The sequence below is a fragment of the Anguilla rostrata genome, chromosome 5 (genome assembly GCF_018555375.3).
Source record: "Anguilla rostrata isolate EN2019 chromosome 5, ASM1855537v3, whole genome shotgun sequence".
Lineage (NCBI taxonomy): Eukaryota > Metazoa > Chordata > Actinopteri > Anguilliformes > Anguillidae > Anguilla > Anguilla rostrata.
The window spans coordinates 63,415,707-63,437,092 of record NC_057937.1 but is presented as its reverse complement, the minus strand read 5'-3'; the positions used below and the strand labels follow the sequence as shown (position 1 = coordinate 63,437,092).

General features: G+C 45.5%; 3 protein-coding genes and 1 long non-coding RNA gene across 5 annotated transcripts; 3 read left to right on the top strand and 1 right to left on the bottom strand.

Moving 5' to 3' along the window:
- Nucleotides 1-3,627: 3,627 nt before the first annotated feature.
- LOC135255945 (uncharacterized) lies at nucleotides 3,628-7,041 on the top strand. The gene is made up of 3 exons (XR_010330323.1): nucleotides 3,628-3,915; nucleotides 4,220-4,339; nucleotides 4,643-7,041. It is a non-coding gene; the product is annotated as an uncharacterized LOC135255945 (long non-coding RNA).
- Nucleotides 7,042-8,817: 1,776 nt separating this feature from the next.
- Nucleotides 8,818-10,106, top strand: tmem187 (transmembrane protein 187). Its single transcript, XM_064337782.1, has one exon. The coding sequence runs from the start codon at nucleotides 8,963-8,965 to the stop codon at nucleotides 9,725-9,727; it is 765 nt and encodes a 254-aa protein (XP_064193852.1). The 5' UTR covers nucleotides 8,818-8,962; the 3' UTR covers nucleotides 9,728-10,106.
- Nucleotides 10,107-10,260: 154 nt separating this feature from the next.
- si:dkey-9i23.8 (galanin receptor type 1) lies at nucleotides 10,261-14,105 on the bottom strand. Its single transcript, XM_064337780.1, has 6 exons — nucleotides 14,029-14,105; nucleotides 13,306-13,495; nucleotides 12,528-12,666; nucleotides 11,859-12,023; nucleotides 11,054-11,126; nucleotides 10,261-10,700 (listed from the first exon to the last, which is right to left on the bottom strand). Exons 1-6 carry the CDS (start codon nucleotides 14,098-14,100, stop codon nucleotides 10,491-10,493), a joined length of 849 nt encoding a protein of 282 aa, XP_064193850.1. The 5' UTR covers nucleotides 14,101-14,105; the 3' UTR covers nucleotides 10,261-10,490.
- A 1,556-nt stretch (nucleotides 14,106-15,661) lies between these two features.
- On the top strand, nucleotides 15,662-20,824 carry ndufs8a (NADH:ubiquinone oxidoreductase core subunit S8a). Of its 2 annotated transcripts, none has more exons than XM_064337778.1 (7): nucleotides 15,662-15,763; nucleotides 17,543-17,600; nucleotides 18,076-18,141; nucleotides 18,369-18,458; nucleotides 18,699-18,871; nucleotides 19,175-19,303; nucleotides 20,326-20,824. In XM_064337778.1, the coding sequence occupies exons 2-7, from the start codon at nucleotides 17,558-17,560 to the stop codon at nucleotides 20,455-20,457; spliced, it is 633 nt and encodes a 210-aa protein (XP_064193848.1). In that variant the 5' UTR covers nucleotides 15,662-15,763; nucleotides 17,543-17,557; the 3' UTR covers nucleotides 20,458-20,824. The 2 variants fall into 2 exon arrangements, with proteins under 2 accessions (XP_064193848.1, XP_064193849.1); XM_064337779.1 differs by lacking the exon at nucleotides 15,662-15,763 and adding an exon at nucleotides 15,899-16,021.
- Nucleotides 20,825-21,386: the final 562 nt, after the last annotated feature.

Genomic DNA, 21,386 nt, shown 5'->3' with positions numbered 1-21,386 from the left:
AATAATGTGGGAATTAATTGTGTGGCAAAAACCAAGCCACTATGAAAAACAAATGCAATTCAAACAAAGAAAATGCAGATTTGGCTGGATTAAAGCAAACCAGTCGTCAGCGTATGGATCAGATGTGTGTTAATTCACTACCTGCAAAGTCACATGACACTGCCAAGTCTACTTTGGAAGCCATACTGCTGCTCACCAATATGTGCGGTGCGTTCTGTCTTAACAGATCGAGACATTCGCAGCCTTCGGGAGCTGGGATTGAAGCCTTATTGGGATTTTATCACTATCTAATGGGCCATACGTCTGTGCCTTCTGATAAAGGAGCAACCCACACCGGACGTTGAGTAGGAGAAGTTGTTTCTGTTAGACAGTGAAGAGGTTGGACGTGGTTTCTTTTGATTGACGGATCAGATGAAGGTAGGCGCTCATCATTCTATTTAACAGCTGGGCTACGTTTGTAGCACACCAATCTAACTGGTCACAAATTAATGTCATTTCATTACAGTAATTGAATTATAAAACTGCCCATGCACAGGTGTGTAGATTTAGCTTTGTTAGAAGTGAGGAGTCCGTAATACTCAATCTGTGACCAACAAACATTGAATATAATTAGCAATGCCTTTCACCATCCACAGTCCAGCACCAAGATATGTAGCCGCTGCTACACACAGATTGGGAATCTGTTGGAGGAACTGAAGCTGAAGTTGGGTTGTGAACAAAATGGTGGACGGCCAAACAGAGCGCTGATTGGCGTATCAGCAAGACCAATAAAATACACCTATTATGACTATTTGTTCTTGTGAGAAAAAATTATTGATTTTGTATTTTGATCGCATTTGTACCGTAGACTTACATGGAAACCGGATATGAAAACACCTATACTGGAGCCATCCGTAGTGGCGCTAGTGAGCAACCAGGAACTACAACACCAGGATATGAGCTTCAAAAACGAAGTCTGGTTTTGGCCGCTTGGTCTAACACAGAGACTGTAAAAAATATGGACAAAGCTACTGTGACGTCACCCATTGACTCTCCGTGGGTCTCCGAAAATACGTTTTGAAGCTCAATGGCGGGCGCGGCCATATTGGAGTTGGAGCCAAAACCACAGAGTTTAAAAGCCGCTCTGTGATTTTTACAATTTGATTGACAGTCCGGTGCGGAAAAGCCCATCAACCTGAACGAGGCTAGCTGACTGTCTGCCGTTATGTTTTAAAATATATTATCAGATGTTTACGGAGTTTAATTTCCATCCGTGACTGTACTGTCATGTAATCACGTTATATGTATGACATTAAAAATACAATTAGGCTATGTTCAGTTATCTTCAATTCATGTTTCTCAGCAAAACGAATATGCTTAACTAGCATATCAGCTTGCCAGTGAGCTAGGTAGGCTATCCGTGGTTAGCTCACGCATTAGCAATATGAACCACAGGGGAAGAACATTGACTACACTGATGGTCAATCAATCGGAGATGTGTAGGCTACTGGTGATTTGACTAGGCTAATTTTCGTATAACTGTCTGGTAGATCTGCTGTTAACCGAGCAAGTTATCGTCGTAGGTTTTCGCCAGTCAGTTAATGAGCCAGTAACTGCTACTACTAGCTACTCCATCGCCGTTTGTGGTGTTCACTTGCTGGGTGACGCTAGCTGACCGATCGTTCGCAAATCACTTTCTACCGAATAAAATTAACACTGTCAGCGGTTATTAACAAATCTACCAAGTATTTTAATAACTGATCTGCAGGCGTGTAAATATGACAACGCACTTTGTACAGCAAGTTTTCCACCTGGTGCATGAAGACAAAAATAATGTAGCCTACGTTGAATTTCTAATTATTATTAGGCTATCGTTTTTTTCTTGTAAATCATCAAAACCAATGGAGAAAAGCCAATATACGCAAGGAGCCGCCAGAACCGATTCTGAGAACCACTGTCTTAAATGCCTAGCTTGTCGGTCTCTTAAATGCTAAAAACATATTCCTTTCAAAATGCCAAGATGGTTAATTTCGTTAAATTCTGTGTGTGTGATTTCAGCAAATGAACCTTGAGACTCTTAATTCGCCTCGTGAAACTGAAAAGTGTTTATCCCAAAATCGGGATTATAGTAGCTTTGTCACATGCTTGAAGCATGGCCCAGGTAGACATTTACGGAATGTACACGACTGACAAGCCGCCAAACACGTTTGACAGATTGAATGTTTGCCGGTTAAGGTTAGCTAGCTAGTCAAACGGCTTGGTAGCCGAAGTTGCGAACTGTTTTAGCACAGGCTACTGCTGGTTTACCAAATATAGCAGGCTGATTACGCTTTCTGCCGAGTAATTATTTGGTTAAGTAGGCTAAAGGAAATAGTAAAAATGACTCGGCTACCGAAAAACTTAAGAGGAGGATTATTTTATGGTCGTCTAGTGCAGCTGTAAATAGCACACGCCATAATGAAATCACCACGAAATGGGATGCCTGCATTTTCAGACTTAGCACAGGCGGACCGTAGCCGGAGCCGCAATGGCAAGGCCAAGAAGCGCCACCGCCCACCCCAGTGACCATAGACTGTGGCCCCTACTGTAGCATAGTCCTTTGAAGTAATCCGGAAGTGACGCAAGCTGTACCTCATTGGTCCAGAACAAATATTGGCCCTGTGCCCAAATGATGCAATAAATCATAAAATAGACCCATGGACAGTCATAAGACGAATAAAATACACCTATTATGACTATTTGTTCTTGTGAGAAAAAATTAGTGGCTTTGTATTTTTATTGCATTTGTACCGTAGACTTACATGGAAACCGGATATGAAAACACCTATACTGGAGCCATCCGAAGTGGCGCTAGTGAGCAACCAGGAACTACAACACCAGGAAATGAGCTTCAAAAACGAAGTCTGGTTTTGGCCGCTTGGTCTAACATCAATGTCGAAATCACAGAACTGAATAACTATATGTCTAATACGGTTCTGTGGTCGAAACGCTTAAAAGTCCATCCAACAAGAAAGTAACGGATAACTTGGGATCACGTGGTATTCAAATCTCCTCTGTGCTGATGTGATCTCGATGGTAACCAGCTGGCACTAAGTATATGCAGTTCTGTGGTTTCACGAGAACAGGGGGTTTTTAGCTAAACTGTAAGAGCTGCTTCCGCATTTAATCGCTTAAGTATATGAAAGGCTTATGTTATGATAATAATTTTATTTGGTCAGAATAAGGACAGAACATAGATCACGTGTTCTTAAGGTTTTTAAATAGCCTACTGTCATCGTTCGCTGGGCTAGGTAGCCCTATCCTAAGGTAGCCTAGTCCATTTCAAATGACCACTCAACGTTGGCAGCAGTACATTCTGAAAGATTTAACTCGGAATAGAATTTAAATGCGCTGAGTAAGATGGTATTCTCCACTAATGTTCGTCGCCGTTGACAAGAACGTCTGCTAAATAATTTTAACGTGATTGTAATTAAATGTACTGTATGTCTGACATGCCTATTGGCTGTCATGTTTTCGTCATGTGCTCCTTTGTTAGCTACTTAATTTGACTAAACTTTCATTGCCACCTACTGGACGATGTTAGTAAGTTACAGTGAGAAAATAAATATGTGGAGGACATTTTTGTTGTCCCCTTCAGTAATATACCGATATGCTGTAACTGCGCCTGCACAGATCCAGTACCCAGACCGCAGATGTCCAGCAGAAACAAGATGAAACCCAGCTGCAGTGTGCTGTGCTCTGTGGAGAATGGGAGAGAGGTCACCCTGTCCTGGCACAGAGAGGGGCAGACACTGTCCCACACCAGCAGCCCTAATTTCAGCTCCCCCCTGTCCCTCCCTCTGGAGATAGAAACGAACAGCGCCCCCTACAGCTGCGTGGCAACGAACCCTGTCAGTAATAAGACTGTCATCGTCAGACCTGAAGAGCACTGCTTCGGTGAGAAACTGTGAAGTCCCCTTATTTAACAGCAAACAGATAAACTCTTTTTCAGTACACTCAGTCAGACAGAAAGTAATAATGTGGGAATTAATTTTGTGGCAAAAACCAAGCCACTATGAAAAACAAATGCAATTCAAACAAAGAAAATGCAGATTTGGCTGGATTAAAGCAAACCAGTCGTCAGCGTATGGATCAGATGTGCGTTAATTCACTACCTGCAAAGTCACATGACACTGCCACGTCTACTTTGGACGCCATACTGCTGCTCACCAATATGTGCGGTGCGTTCTGTCTTTAACAGATCGAGACATTCGCAGCCTTCTGGTAGCTGGGATTGAAGCCTTTATTGGGATTTTATTCATTATTCTAATGGGCACATACGTCTGCCTTCTGATAAGGAGCAACACACCTGGAAGTTGAGGTAGGAGAAGTATAGTTTCTGTGATTGACAGCTGAAGAGGTGTGGTTTCTGTGATTGACGGCTCAGATGAAGGAGGAGCTCATCATTCTCTTTTAAAAGCTGGCTAGTTTGCTAGCCACACAATCTAACCTGTTTTACATAATTTAATGTCATTTCATTACAGTAATTGAATTATTAAAACTTCACATGCACAGCATGTGTATATTTTAGCTCATGTTAGAAGTGATGAGTCAGTAATTACTTCAATTGTGACCCAATTCAACAGTGAAATATAATTTAGCAATGCCTTTCACCATCTCACAGTCCAGCACCCAAGATGTAGCTCGCTGCTACACACAGATCCTGGACATCTGTTGGAGGACCCTGAAGCTGAAGTTGAGGTCGTGAAAACAAAATGGTGGACGGCAACACCAGAGCGCTGATTGGAGTATCAGCATAAACTTGACATGAAAGATGGCACATTAACATGTTTCACATCTTCCGTTGCTGTGCTGTTGATGTATACCAGCAAAAAGACTGTATAATTACAATCTGACTTTCACTGTAATGCTTTCAGTTTGAAGTGACAGTTTGAGGTGTAACATAATGACATACCTGATTAAGCTGTGACAGGCCATCATTGAAATTAAGAGCTGTTTATTGAATGACAATATTGCCCTTTTATTACTAGGGGGAGACCAAGTTTAAGATCTGCACAGCTGGCCCTGTCTTAGGGGAGAGGCTTTGGCTTTGACTGCTGAATAGGGTCTCTCCAAAAATCCTTGTGGTTCTTTTTTTGTTTGAACTTGATCCAGGAGAGGTGCATTTCAGGTGTCTGTTTTCAAAGTACTTGTTGTGTTTTGTTTCTTTAGTTTTTTCACACCAGATGGGCTTTCAGCTTGTTTCTCCAGACTGTTCTCTCAGGTCAGCAGATGTTCTTATACACAGCAACTTACACAGGTTACATTTATACATTAAATCCACTTTTACTGCTGAATACTGCACTGTCATCCCTGTCAGTCCACTCCAGCCTTAGTGCTTTAAAAACTATTTATTTATCATACCTGCAAACTAGTCGCTTTTCGGCGAAATTCGCCGTTTTGAATCCAAAATAGGTCATTTGTGTGATTCGTGTACATCCGATGAGTTTTTGAAATTTGGGGGGGGGTAGTGGTTAACCTAGAAAGTTTTCACCGCAGGTTTTCGCCACAATCAGTTAGTAATGAGCCAATAACTGTTACACCACCGCCGTTTGTGGTGTTCACTCGCTGGGTGACGCTGTCATAAAATTTCCCCCGACCGTGAAGACTGCCTTAGCCTACTTGTTTACATTTTGGACAGATGTGGCTCGGGGTAAATCTATCGCTGTTTCCGTCGCAGCACTTTCGACACAAGCAATGTTGGAAGCGCTATCTTAAAATTTCATCTTACCATGAAGAGTGCCTGACGCGCAACCGTAGTAATGTGTTAACACTAAATTTTACGACAACGCTAGCTAACCTTTAAAACAAGTAGAAATTAACGCCATCAGCGGTGATTAACAAATCTACCAAGTATTTTAATAATGGATTTGCAGGCGTGGATTTCGAATTATTTGTATTTTTTTGTAGACCATTAAGAGCAATGGAGAAGAGCCAACGTCCTAATTGTCAAATTGTCTGTACCCATCGCTTACAGCAAAGTGCTAGTTATTTTTGGCTGGACCGCAAGAGCGGGGCAGTCCTCAAAACCACATAGGCCTACTAGGTTTTGACCTGGTCAGAAAGAAAACCACTGGGTGCCCTAGTGACGGGTGCTGAGCTGAAAAAGGAGCAGGCAGAAAATCCCTTAAACTGATTAACGTTATTATTGGTGTCAACTTGTTTTTAATTGTTGTACTTGATTAGAAATGACATATTACTAAATATGATAGAGACATTTCTCCTCAATTAGCTTAGACGAGAAAAACATTCTATTTGCGTCGCAAAGTTGTGCACATTTCAATCGACATATTAAAAACTGGATAAACGTACACACCCCGAAAATGTTCATGGCAAAGATCTGGAATACGCAGATTTTGTCATTTGAACGAGCACAGGTTAGATGGCATTTTTTAGATTATAATTTATTTTGAATTTATTTGATCTTCATAGCATGGCGTGACGAAGGAAACAATTGAATTATTCAGATTGTGGGTAGACTTGTTAATCAAGGGAAATGATTGAAAGTCAAGACTAGACTAATAATCAGGGGAAGTTTTCTGCCGCCTCGATTTTCAGCTCAGCAGCCACCACTGTGCCTTAAGTTAAACTATCAGTACTAGTCAGTTAAATAATGTGTATAATAGAACACTCTTTGCCACACCATATTGTACCTCCGAGAATTTAAATAAAGGTTCTGATTGCCACTATAAAAACTCTCTCTCTCTTTCTCTCTCTCTCTACCAAAATATAACATCAGCTGTGTTTTCCATTTGATTTGTCAGTTGTGCATATTGTGTTTTTGTTTTGTTTGATCAACTTTATTGTATAGTGGATGCAATGCATTTTAATACAATTTTGGACCCGGCTCTGCATTCTCTTGACTTTTTTTTTTGTGCCCTGAACTGATGTCCCCCTTACATTACTTTTGTAATGTAAGGGGGACATTAGCAGTAAGATTACATTAATTCTATGGTGAGTTTTTCCCTATATCCTCATGCTAAAATCTACTGTAAATCCACATATTAAAGCTGATATTTAAAATATTTTCTTCCTGGGGGGCATGCCCCCGGACCCCCCTAGGGGGTATGCATCTTTGTCACCTTTTTCACCCCTGATGAGTTTGCAGGTCTGATTTACTCTGGTTCTAACCGGTTATAATGTACAACAGCACTTAGCATCAGCTATGATGCAGCAGATGTGTTTTCACTGTATTTTATGTCGCTGGTTCCACCCTTTGGCCTCCCATGTGCATGCTGGTTTACATTCCAGCCACAACTTCCAATCCAACTGCAGAATTTTAAAAAGCTGTTCATTTTTCTTAATCAGATGCCTTTTCATGCTTAGAGGGATTATTTTCCCTCTTAGCCCTGCGATAGATTGGTGGCCTGTCCATGATGTATTCCTGCCTCTTGCCCAATGTACACTGGCATAGGCTCCAGCACCCCCCAGGACCCTGCCCTTGATAAGCGGGTATAGATAATGGATGGATGAATTTACCCTCGTACGACCACATTGTCAATGTCTGAAACAGCTATGCATGCCATGTAGAATAAAATGTACCTGTTCATATTGTAATTTAGCACATAATTAAGAAAAATTCGCAGCTTGTTCAAATTCTTGGATCACAGTTGTGCTTGAAACAAAAATCAGCATGCACAGGAGTGCCCCAGGACCGGTTTGGGAAGCGCTGCCGTATGTACGCTATTTGAGACAGATATTTTCGTGTTCCTCGTGATGAAGGTTAATAGCTGTTCCCCATTGTTATTAGTTTGAAGCATTACATTACATTACAGGCATTTGGCAGACGCTCTTATCCAGAGCGACGTACAACAAAGTGTATAACCATAACCAGGAACAAGAATGACGAAACCCCTAGAGAGAAGTACCGGTCCAAGTACAGGGAACAACCGCATAGTTCAACCTGGACCCTGGTGGTTAAACTGATTAACACTAACAACGAGAACGGCAACAACGCAATCTATGGAAAAATAAAAATAAAGATACAAGTAGTCGTTAAGACTGGCGCATCAACTAAGTCACCTATTAAACAGCTGCCTAGTTACAACCCTAAGTTTAGTCATTTACAGGGGGGGAAGGGATGGGGAGAGGTGCAGCCTGAAGAGGTGGGTCTTCAGTCGTCGTTTGAAATGGGTCACAGTCTCAGCTGTTCTGACCTCCACAGGGAGGTCATTCCACCATCGTGGGGCCAGAACAGAGAGGAGACGTGTTCTGGAAGTGCAGGTGCGAAGAGGGGGAGGTGCTAGGCGTCCTGAGGTAGCAGAACGGAGGGATCTGGCTGGCATGTAGGGTTTGAATATCTTTTGAAGGTATGCTGGGGCTGATCCCTTGACTGCCTGGTATGCTAGAACCAATGTTTTGAATTTGATGCGAGCTATAACAGGCAGCCAGTGGAGGGTAGTGAGCAGGGGAGTTACGTGGGAGTGTCTGGGTAGGTTGAAGACCAGACGAGCCGCAGCATTCTGAATGAGCTGCAGGGGTCTGGTGGCAGATGCCGGTAGTCCAGCCAGAAGAGAGTTGCAGTAGTCCAGGCGGGATAGAACCATTGCTTGGACCAGGAGCTGGGTTGAGTAGGTGGTGAGAAAGGGGCGGATTCTGCGGATGTTGTATAGGAAAAATCTGCATGCCCGGGTTACTGCTGCAATAATTACAAAAAAATCTCCAGTCTGCAGAAGCAATACCTGCAATATCTGCCAGTGGTAAAACTGAGTAGCAGTAGCACGGCTGCGATTACAAAGCTCAGATGCATCAACCAATCAAAACTCTTACAGCCGGAAAAAAAACTGATCGGTACTTTTAGTGACGTCACCTCCAAGCAAAAGAAAACTTCCGGGAAACTGCTGTCGCAGCTGCTTGAACCTCTCTGCTTAGATCTTCTGGTCGTCCAGTGAACTACTCCGTTTAGATTTTATTACACGGAGGAATTTGCGTGTAATAGGCGACAATGAAAATAGCGCTGTTACACGTAACAATCCCCCTCGTACTTTGCGTTTCAGTAGCTACCAGCGGGATATTCAGCTCTGTTCAGGTAGACTTGACCTATGACCACTATGCCGAGAGAACGGTGGATTATCTTCCTGCCTTCTTGGCAATGCCATTTAACTCCCTGGTCAACTTGGGATACATCGCAATGGGAATTTATTGGCTACTTCAGCGTGCAGGAGGTCAAGAGGACAAGAACACTGCTTATGTGAAAGACGTGTTCACTGTCATGGCAATAACATACGCGCCGGTACAGTGGGTCCGGCTTGCAACCCTGAGTCGGCTGCCTGCTGTTTTGGACCAGTGGTTCACGCTACCCATTTTCGCGTGGGTGCCAGTTTGGTGTCGGTTCATTACGCACGGATGGCAGCCGCGCCACGCGCTGGCTGTGGAGCTCTGCTCTCTGTTTAGCTACGCTTTGGCTCTGGTTCACGACCGCGGGTTCGAGGTGGCTCTTGGCTGTCACGTGGCCCTTGCGGTGACCGAAGGCGTCCGGGTTCAGCGGCGCTTTGGGGACCCTCTCTCCCGGCGGTACTTGGCCCTGGCGATGCTAACCTGTTGTGGATTCGTAGCCCTGAAGCTGCTAGACCACCCCCTGGCACAATACCGGGTTTTCCAGCGCCTCACGGGACATTTCTGGTCCAAAGTGTGCGACATTTACCAGTTTCACTTCAGTTTCTGCTTCCTCACGCGCCTCACGAGACTGGCACAGAGGCGCGAAGAGTAGCCACATCTCCGGTTTCAAAAAAATCGCGTATTGTGAATAATATCAATCCAACAAAGCAATTGCTGTATGATGCAAAATGTATATATTTTTAACATAATGACACAATGGAACATAAAATCAGATGGATGTTTATTTTAACAGCTCAAGTAAACCTGGTCTGGCCCCTGCCACTGACTGTAATGTCTTACAGCTGGTTAAAACGATGTTTTACGAAAACGTATCAATTGTGTTTTTGTACTGAACAAATTGTACGTAATTTTTAGTAAACATTTTGTTTATGAATGAAAATGAATTGCACTTTGAAAATATGATTTGGTACATAAAACATTTGTTCATAACAAAAGAGCAGTAATGCATAATAAAAGTTAAATTCGCTTCCTTTGGTCTCTGCTTTAATGTATTTGCAGAATCTCAGGTCCAAGAAAGCAGCTTTTTACATTATTTCTCCCCATAGATCAGAATGAGCACCACAGTAATGGGAGATCAAATGAAAAACCTTTAGTTACAGACACACTCTATTTCACAACAGACACTCTTATCAATAACGACTCCAAATTTTTAAACACAGTCCACTTAAACAGCTAGATATTAACTTAAACATTTCCAGTTAATTATTTTGCTGAAGGGTACAACAAACAGAACAGTCCAACTTTGGATTTGAATCTGCCGTTTCTTGAGTTCACTTCCCTAATCACCGTACCGCACTGCCATCACTAAAGGACCTGTTGGCATAGAAACTGAAGCGCACATCACTACGCCTGTCTCACAGCTCCAGCTTCACCACTGCTGTCAGAACCGGTTCGGTTGGTGACCTCCCATTGGTCCACAGCAGGCCCAGCACTGCCTGACGGAATTCCTGATTGGTGCAGAATATGAGCGGGTTCAGCCCACAGTCCAGGTAGGCCATCATCGATGACATTGTGCGTAGCCAATCAGGAGCCGGCGATAGGTCCCGCCTCCCCAGCAACACCAGCTGATTGAATAACAGGTGGGGTCAGTAAAAACAATTGTTTTGTGCACAATAAATATTCTTGCAATTCTTAAATGAAATCTTACTAATAATGTGGCAGTAATTTATCATTGAATTTGAAAATGCATTACCTAATCGTCTTGAGTAGGAATGGAAAGGTCAATTCCATTCCAAATCAGTAAATTCAGGAAACAAATTTAAACTGAATTCGTCAATTGAATTTTTTCCAGTTGAAGAATTCAGCTTCAGTTAATTTCCTGAACTGACTGCATGGAAATGCAACAGACCACACACTTCTCCCCCCGGTCCTGATGTAAAAAGTAGTCGTGTTAGTGGGGTCACCATAAACCTCTTACCTCAGAGATGAAAAACGGGGTGTAGCAGAACATGTAGAACGCCACCAACAGAGGGGTGACAGAGGACAGGTCACTGAGAGAGAGGGGGGGGGAGGGGATAATGGATGCTTCGATGAGCCCACCAGTGCTGCAGCATTCTCAATATTCACACAGATATCTCCCTTTCACATGTGGCATAAACAATCCTCATTTATTCAGCTGATTTTCCATCACTCCATCACTAAACCTCTGCCAGAGCATTAGATTTAAGCTGCATGCAAACACTGTTATAAAGGAAAGAGGTTTGATCACATGCAATGACTGATTTAAACTGCAATGAAGCATTTGTGCAGAAGTTCTATTTATTTATAAGCATCTCCTTTACCTGTATGCACCTCTGCAGTGTTCATATGGGTTATGACTTGGCCTTTATGCGTTTATGTAAGCAAATGCATTTCAGGTACACTGGGTGATTGCTCTAAGTGAGGGTCCGGGAACAGATAAAGAGCAATATGACAACTTCTGTAAAACTATGTTTGATTTTACTGAGAAGGGTGGAACTCCCCTTCACCCAGATATCACAAAATACCAGTGAGGATTTTCTATGACCGCTGAGGTGGTGTTGGCCTGCTAGTTCCTTCAGACTCTTTCTGCTTCAATGCGGCTGTTTTTATTTTTTTATTCTATTGTGTGCTGTAACCGCTTTGTCAGGGCTGCTGGAAAATATGGCTTCATCTCAGTGGGAATAAATAAAGGAATTCAAAACCAGCAGACAGCAGGATTGGAACTTTGATCCATACTGTGTGAGTGGACGAGGGACACACACCTGCTGCAGTTCCACCCCCAGCCAGCAGATGTCAGGGTGGAGCAGAAGACGATCAGCAGGAAAGGGAGGAAGATGCAGACGGAAAAGGCGCAGAGAATGTACACCAGCATGTCGGAGTAGCTGCTCTCCCAGAAGACGGCACAGAGCATTTCCGCTGGGTCGTACCTGAAATGCACAGGATGCCCTCTGCAGAACTCTTCATTCACAGACAATAACAGTCACACAATGGCTATAATGAACTAGTTCTGTATGAATAATACAACATATTTCACTCACAGTACAATTTCATTCAGTTGCGTGATGGCTTAGTCTAATCAGCTTTTGCACTGAACATCTATGGTGCTACTGTCTCCTCTGTTTGGGTGCTTGTAGGCACCGTTGTTATATACAATAGATGTTGATTGTCATAATGTAATTTCTATCCCTCTTACAAAATGTTTCTGCCAAATGAATAGATGTAAATGTGATATTTAATGTGATATTTAATGCATTTAATGTGATATTTAATGCATGGTAATCAGTCCCTCACAAAACACCAATAAATAGGACTAAGAAATATCCTACAGCTATGGAAGCTAGTATGTACAGTGCAAGAGGCCCAGAAAATGACCCAAGCCTACATTTCCCAAAACTCTCCCCCCTCTCCCTCTCCCTCTCTCCTGCTCTCACCTGATCCAGTCATACACCACGGGCACACTGCCAATCACCACCCCTGTCACCCAGGAAGCCAGGCAAGCTGCTGCCATGACAACAGATAGACAGCTTCCTGTGGAGGCCACACGCATGGTTCTTTGGACACACAGGATAGCTGCGGAGGGGGAAGAGGGGGAAGGGGGGGAGAAAGGCTGTTGTTACTGTCAGCAGTTCCAACCTCTGTCTTAAACACATGTTTTTATTTCTTATTTCTGAATGAGTAACTGCTGGTCATTCAGTTCTATTTAAATGAGACTCCACCCCCTATCATTGATCTTATCAATGGTTTTAACGGCAGGAATTCTTTATAACAACTGCCTCTTCGGTCTTATTACCATCTCTGATGACTGACTCTGATATTTGACTCATATTTGTCAGCATTTAATGACCATTTCAATATGAAAGATCTACAGATATAACTATAGAAAATATCATGCTTACATAAAATCCATTTTTACCAGTATTGAACACTGTTCAGGATCGGTGGTATAAAATGCTGATGCTGACATCAGTCTGTTTTACAGCAAACTATTGCTTTATTCCCTCAGCTTGCCCTCTGTTCTTGTTTATAGACATGTCATAGTCTAGTTCAGGGCTGCCCAACCCTGTTCCTGGAGATCTACCATCCTATAGGTTTTCAATCCAACCCTAAGAAAGCGCATCTCATTCAACAGACAGAACGGTAGACCTCCAGGAACACGGTTGGATACCCTGGTCTAGTTTAATAGCTTCATTGTCATGGAAACAGTTGTACCCAGGCTGCCAATGGAGGAAGTGATGAAAGCAAATTTGAGCAGGCTGACGATCTCACACCACGGTGAACTCTGATTCCCTGTTACAACAGCAAACAGGGATCCAGAGATGATGAGCAGGGAGGAGCCAAGGTCAGAGAGTGACAAACTGACCAAAGGGAGCCAACAGGTGCACAGGAACTGATCCCTGCACTGAAGAATGAGAGAGAGAGAGAAAGAGAAAGAGCAAGCGCTGATATAGTACCCTGTACATGAGGAGAGGATACAAAATTTGTCCACACTGAACAGCAGTAAAGTTCTATCACAGATCCCTTAGACTTAGCAAACACTGAGTTGCTGTATTTACTGTGTCTTCTCTGCTTCTTAACTACAAGAGTTCCTGGGTGGTGAATAAGAGTTTTCCGACAGTTGTGTTACTGACATCATTGTTCTTGGCCACGCCGTTTAATGAATTCTCATAAGATGAGAAAAAAATAGGATTGTTTCAGTTTCAGTCATAGAGATAATTTTTTTGATGAGCAGAACAGAGAGCTGAGTATCTGGGATGCCTATAGGGTCTGTGGCTCTACCCATTATGAGGTTTAGGCTCCCCCATCGGAACAGATCAATCCTCTTTATCGTTTCTTGCTTTCCAAATCCACTCCACAATAGTTTCTCCATTAAATTATCCCTGTTCAATAAACTTAGTGTTTTTTAACAATAAGTGTAGGGAAAGTGGCTCTTACCTTGAATTTTGCCAGTAGAATTACTATGTTTCCCACAACCCCCATTATCATCTCTACACTCAGGACCGCCATGAACACAGACCTCTCAATCCCCCCCCTCCACTCGCCCCCCGCCTCTGAGATGTTGCTTGAGACATTCACTGAAAGAGATTGAGAGAAAAGCACAATGATCACATGTTCATATACAGCAAAACTTGTACTGTTAGCCACTTATCAGCCTTGTGGTTTTACAAACTCAATGTGGAATTGTTTTTATTAGGCTAATAATAAATCTTTTAGAAACTGGGGTAACACACAGAATAACCATGCTGATTAAATGATTCTGATAAATTAGGGTTGTAAAGTACACAATAGATCCAGTAACAGACTGATAACTCCTAATGATGCACACGCTGACTCTCTTGCTAGAACTGCCGAGAACGTAATCTGTGGCATATTACTGCTTGACAAATTGCTAATATTCATTGCCATAACAATTTAGAATGAATGAACACTTACTCTGGTATCAGCTGTGATTAAAATCCACCACATGGAATGCATAGAGAAACGTAGGTTCTAACATAACACTGACTCACAGAGCAGCTACATGGGCTACATTGCCGATGTTAGAAGCATCCTACTTAACTACGGCTCTCCGGTTTGCTTGCGCTTGTTAATAAAGCCCTTATGTGGCTCCATTTTTCATTGGTTTAACCAACAGGCTGTGACTAATTTAATTTAACACTGAGGATGCGCTTATTGAAGATAGATCAAGGTGTGTGCGTGTGTGCGTGCGTGTGAGAGTGTGTGTGTGTGTGTGTATGTATGTGCACGTGTGTGTGTGTGTTGGTTTAATTGTTCAGTGTGCCTGCAAGTATTTTTTTTTCCTAGTAAAGTGTATGCTATGATAAACAAACCGTTTGCATTCTGAAATTAAAGTTGTTTGACGCATATAGAGAAGGGCGGGGAATAGACAGACCTTGCTGAAAGGATGTTGTGGTGAGATTGTCTTGACGTAATTGCACGTAATTAAAGATCATAATGCTCAAATGAATAATTCAGCTAATTGGTGCCACTGAAACGGCAGGTAAGCTCAGTGACGTCAGCACTGTCAGGAGCAAGTTTGAGGCAGACGATGTTAATGACAGAGGTCAGCTTGGGGACAGAATTTTCTGTAAAACCCTGATGGAAATTCTAGCTTGGTTCCAGCCTGGTTTTAAGCTGGTCCAGTGAGTGTGAAGCTGGTTTGGATGGTTCAGATCAGATGCACCCATGTTGACAAGACCATGTCCAGTTGGTGGGTCACCTTGGTACAGACAACAGACCATGATCAAATTCCTGATGATATCCAGCAAGAAGCAGAAGCTAGTTAGTGATTGATTTCATCTTAGTTTAGCCTACTGCAGTTTCTCACAGGGACTTGGCTTCTCAGCAGCACAAGTGCTATGGGCCATGTGATGCTTAATTTTTCACGTAGATCTACATTTGCAGCAGAGTAATATGTGTAAAACAGAAAGAGGAGGAAGCTAAATTAAACTATATTTTAAAAATGATAACTGCTTGCACGATATGTGTAAGTAGTGTTGTGCCATTTCAATGTCATGAGATGTCCGTTGCCACTGCGACACACTCAAAATGGCGACCGTGTCAAACCAGACTTTTATATAGCCCCGGTGCACCGCTTATTCACGCGCTCCGTGCGCTACTTCCGGTATAGTCTGCTGTTCTGGTTGAGAAGGCCAAATAGCGACCACTGGTGAGTTTTAAAGATTTAAAATGTTTAGAATGTGTTCAGAAGCTATTTATTGCTTTCGTTTGTGAATTCCTTGTCACTATTAGCATAAGAATTGGTTGTTATTGTTTTTATTTCCCCCCAAATTGTTTTGTTTCTTTATTACAACAGTCATTGAGAAAGTCCTTGAAGAATTAGCTAGCCAGGAAGCTAACAGTCGGCCGGTTTTTAGCTCAGTAAACGTACCTTTTGATTCGAGCTCTTTCTGTGCCCGGTAATAAGGTAAATTATTTTAATTGTAAGTAAGTTTGCAGTTCAAGTATGAACTGAGATTAGCTTGTTGAGTAGCTATTTTACATTGTATGATAGTGGATGCTAGCTAGCCACAGCGTCCCCGAACCTTTTACCCGATATGACCCTTTTCCAGCACTGAACGTGTGGCGACGGCGTTAAAATTGGCCTGAAATAATTACCAGGTCGGTCACCGTCACCCAGATTCGGGGTAAAGTTTAAACCTTTGCAGTAAAACCTTCATGATCCTAAAGTGTTAGCTAGAAGTGAATTAAATGCGCAACACATTGAATTAGCGGGACACTATCTATGACTAGCATGTGAAAAACAGCTGGAACCTTCATTGGATTTTACATGTGCTTTTTAAAAACTCCGAGCCAGTGCACTGGTAGAATTCACCCATAACTTCAGGGCTTTATTACTGTGGAGCTCAGGCCACCGCTGCTTGCGCAGCTTATAATGCGTTGTGCACAATGCGTGTACTGCTGGTGCGTCTGCATACCGCTGTAGGTATGTAATTTGTTTATATCATTGCTGCTACACCCGTTGGAATAACGGCAGAAGAAAGTGACGGTCTAAACTGCAGTCAATTGTTGTGTCACTTATTCAGGACAGGACGCCCCCGTTTGCACGGATTAGACATGACCTATCCACGACTTCCTTATTTACGGTCTTCATTTCCTGTTGTTGCTACTATTGAACATTCTTATGTTGTTTATCTGACCGCCGTGTGGTCTGGAACCCTTGGCAAATATTTGGAAGCATTGTGTGCGTGTGAGAAGTAGAACTGTCAAATTATCCTCACATAATGACCGCAGTTAAATTACTCGGTCTCATCTACGTATGCCAATGGGCAGGGTGACTGAAGTGACAGTTGAAGACCCTGTTCATTCTTCCGGAATTCCGGAGGTTAAACCAAGCAGGAGTAGGGCTGGTGGCAAACACAGCTTTTTATTTAAAAAAAATTGTTTTAACAATTTGGTCAACAACAAAAAGAACTCCATACAAAGAAAGTGGACAGAATTAAAATAAGCGTCTGGGCTCTGTAGTGTTGATTGCAGGGTATTAAACGGGATTCATTGGCTGGTTTTGGAATTAGGAGACAACTGAGCGGCCTGCTGATCGCTGATGGCAGGCACTGGTTGGCTTTGGCTGCATGAGTGTGTGGATTGGAAAGGTTGCCCAAAGGCCCATTTCTGTGGGAGCTGTGTGGTGTGTGTCATGGTGTTTTATCCTGGTCCAGTGTTCGCTGTGTGCTCAAGCCTGTCTGCGCTGTCCACAGCACAGCTTATCAGACAGGCACGATGCAGAGGTACACACAGACACAGCGAGTAGCCAGGCACATCTCACTTGTGTTGGTGTTGCAGAGTTCAGTATAGCAGAGACCTATTCAGCAAATTGGCTGGTTGGAAAATGTCCTGATGCTTATGGTTTTTGGGTATACTTGCAATATATAAATTCTGCTGAACAATGCACAACTCCACTCTCTTTCCCCCCTTCCCATGTTTTTAGCGTGTCCAAGACGTGATGTCTGCAACGTTACGTGTGCTGTACTCCTTGTCGAGGCCTGGTAAGTCCCAAGCATGAACTGAAGGATGGAGGGAGAGAGGGAGTGGGAGGAAGATGGAAGGAAGAGGGAAGGTGGGAGGGAGAGAGAGAGACGGTGGGAGGGAGAGTGAGGGAGGGAGAGAGAGGTTGGAAGGGAGAGGGAGGGAGGGTGGGGGAGAGTGTGGAAGGGGAGAGGGAGGGAGAGAGGGACAGTCGTATAAATATCTCCTGTGGTTATGAGTGCTGTGCATTATCAAAGCTGTGTACTATGAGTGCTGTGTATTATGAGTGTTGTGGATTATGAGTGCTGTGTATTGTGTGTTGTCGATTGAGTGCTGTGCATTATGAGTGCTGTAGATAATCAGTGCTGTGCATTATGAGCGCTGTGCATTATGAGCGCTGTGTATTATGAGCGCTGTGTATTATGAGTGCTGTGTATTATGAGTGCTGTGCATTATGAGTGCTGTTATCTCAGCGGTGTTCCTGCTGTTTTTCAGGCGCGCTCTCAGCCAGCTCACGCCTGGCGCGTCCGTTCAGTCTGTCCGTCCAGAGGGTGGGGTACAGTGAGTATCACACAGATCAGACCCCCGTGTTACCGTTCACATTTACACAGCTTATATTATTTTACATGTATCATCTCCCTCTCTGTCTCCTTTCCTCTCTCTCTCCCTCCCTCCCTCTCTCTCTCTCTGTCTCCCGCCCTCCCTCTCTCTTTGTCTCTCCCTCCCTCCCTCTCTCTCTCCCTCCCTCCCTCTTTGTCTCTCCTTCCCTCCCTCCCTCCTCCGTGTAGAGTATGTCAATGCCCAGGAGCTGCCTACAGACATGAAGTCCATCACAGACCGAGCAGCGCAGACGCTGCTGTGGACCGAGCTCTTCAGAGGTGAGCGGTGGAGCCGCAGTCTCCATAGCTCTCCGTGTCTGACCTCATTGGTCACAGGAGTTTCGCTTAATGAATATTCAGAAGCTTGATCTGCTGGTTTTCAGTGTTAAGAGCAGAGTATCTGCAGAGGCTGTGTCTGCTGGCTTTAGAGAGCCAGTGTGTGAACAGCGATGCTAACGCCGTGTCCGGAGGTCTGCGCATCCTCTCCCCGGGTGACCAGTTCTCCTCCCTTCCCTGCAGGTTTGGGGATGACCATGAGTTACCTGTTCAGGGAACCTGCCACCATTAACTACCCCTTTGAGAAGGGCCCACTCTCGCCCCGTTTCCGGGGGGAACACGCCCTGCGCAGGTACCCCTCTGGAGAGGAGCGCTGCATCGCCTGCAAGTTGTGCGAAGCCATCTGCCCCGCCCAGGTATTTATACACCTGCAGGTATGTATACACCTGTATTATATCAATCTGCCCCGCCCAGGTATGTATACACCTGTATTATATCAATCTGCCCCGCCCAGGTATGTATACACCTGTATTATATCAATCTGCCCCGCCCAGGTATTTATACACCTGTATTATATCAATCTGCCCCGCCCAAGTATTTATACACCTGTATTATATTGACTGACAGGTTCCAAGTGCACTGCTGTGCCCAGGTGATTCTGCATTATGGTGCAGACCTGTCCTTATGTGGGCATGTCCTGTTCTCTGCCCCTCCCCCAGGCGATCACGATAGAGGCGGAGACTCGCGCTGACGGGAGTCGGCGGACGACGCGCTATGACATCGACATGACCAAATGCATCTACTGCGGCTTCTGCCAGGAGGCCTGTCCTGTGGACGCCATTGTAGAGGTACCTGCCCTGCCCCGCCCGCTTCACCTGCCCCACCTCGCCCGCTTCACCTGCCCCGCCCCGCCCGCTTCACCTGCCCCACCTCGCCCGCTTCACCTGCTACGCCCCACCCGCTTCACCTGCCCCGCCCTGCCTCCTTCACCTGCCCCGCCTGCTTCACCTGCCCTGCCCCGCCCCGCCTGCTTCACCTGACCCGCCCCACCCACTTCACCTGCCCTGCCTCGCCTGCTTTACCCGCCCTGCCCGCTTCACCTCCCACGCCCCGCCCACTTCACCTGCCCCGCCCCGCCCGCTTCACCTGCCCCAGCCCCGCCCTCTTCACCTGCCCTGCCCGCCCACTTCACCTGCCCTGCCCCGCCCCTCCCGCTTCACCTGCCCCACCCGTCCGCTTCACCTGCCCCGCCCCGCCCCGTCCCTTCACCTGCCCCGCCCGTCCGCTTCACCTGCCCCACCCGCCCGGTCGGCTTTACCTGCCCCGCCCGTCCGCTTCACCTGCTCCGCCCTGCTCGCCCGCTTCACCTGCCCTGCCCTGCCCGCTTCACCTGCCCCACCCGCCCGGTCCGCTTCACCTGCCCCGCCCGTCCGCTCACCTGCTCGCCCTCACTGCCTGCCCGCCTTGCCCTGCTTCACCTGCCCGCCCTGCCCGCTTCACCTGCCCCACCCGCCGGTCCGCTTCACTGCCCCGCCCCGTCCGCTTCACCTGCTCCGCCCGCTTCACCTGCCCTGCCCCGCCTTGCCCTGCTTCACCTGCCCGCCCTGCCGCTCACCTGCCCGCCCTGCCGCTTCACTGCCCGCCCGCCCCGCCGCTTCACCTGCCCTGCCCTGCCCCGCCCCACCTGGCTGATGCCATCATTATTCTGTGTGTGTGTGTGTGTGTCTGTGTGCTGTTTGTGTATGTTAGCTTGTGCATGTATTCATGTCTGTGCATGCTTTTGTATGTTTTGCATCACAAATTGTGAATTGGGTGCAACAATGAATGTAACTCTCTCTGTCCTCTCTCTCTCTCATTCACACACACACAGGGTCCCAATTTTGAGTTCTCCACAGAGACCCATGAAGAGTTGCTGTACAACAAGGAGAAGCTTCTCAACAATGGAGACAAGTGGGAGGCAGAGATCGCTGCCAATATACAAGCCGACTACCTGTACAGATAGACACACCGACCGACTGGCTCAGTGCCTGTGTGCTCCCTCCGAAACAGCACGCACAAACGCACACACACACACACACATACACACACACACATACACACACACACACACACACACACACACCCACAAACACATGCGCACACGCACACACCCCCACACACACACACAGTCCAGACTCATAACAGACTGCAGTGTCTGACTGTAGTCCAGCTGATTAAAGGACTCTGTACAGAAACCCATCTCCCACAGGGCCTCAGGCACTTCTGTTCAGTTGTTCAAAAACATACACACACACAAACACACTATTCCCAGGGCTGTATAAACATTAAATATGTCTTTGTGAAAATTAAATTAAAATTCATGTAATACAGTTTTTGTTTTTACCAAGTGTTTTGAAAGAGTGTGGTAGTAGCACCTGACTTTAGGTCAAAGGTCCAAAGCAGTCTTGGTCCCTGGTGCACAGATCTATGGTGACCAGCAGGACCTGCACGCTGGGGCCCACTGGTGCACAGATCTATGGTGACCAGCAGGAACTGCGCGCTGGGGCCCACTGGTGCACAGATCTATGGTGACCAGCAGGACCTGCACGCTGGGGCCCACTGGTGCACAGATCTATGGTGACCAGCAGGAACTGCGCACTGGGGCCCACTGGTGCACAGATCTATGGTGACCAGCAGGAACTGCGCGCTGGGGCCCACTGGTGCACAGATCTATGGTAACCAGCAGGACCTGCCTGCTGGGGCCCACTGGTGCACAGATCTATGGTGACCAGCAGGACCTGCACGCTGGGGCCCACTGGTGCACAGATCTATGGTGACCAGCAGGACCTGCGCGCTGGGGCCCACTGGTGCACAGATCTATGGTAACCAGCAGGACCTGCTCGCTGGGGCCCACTGGTGCACAGATCTATGGTGACCAGCAGGACCTGCACG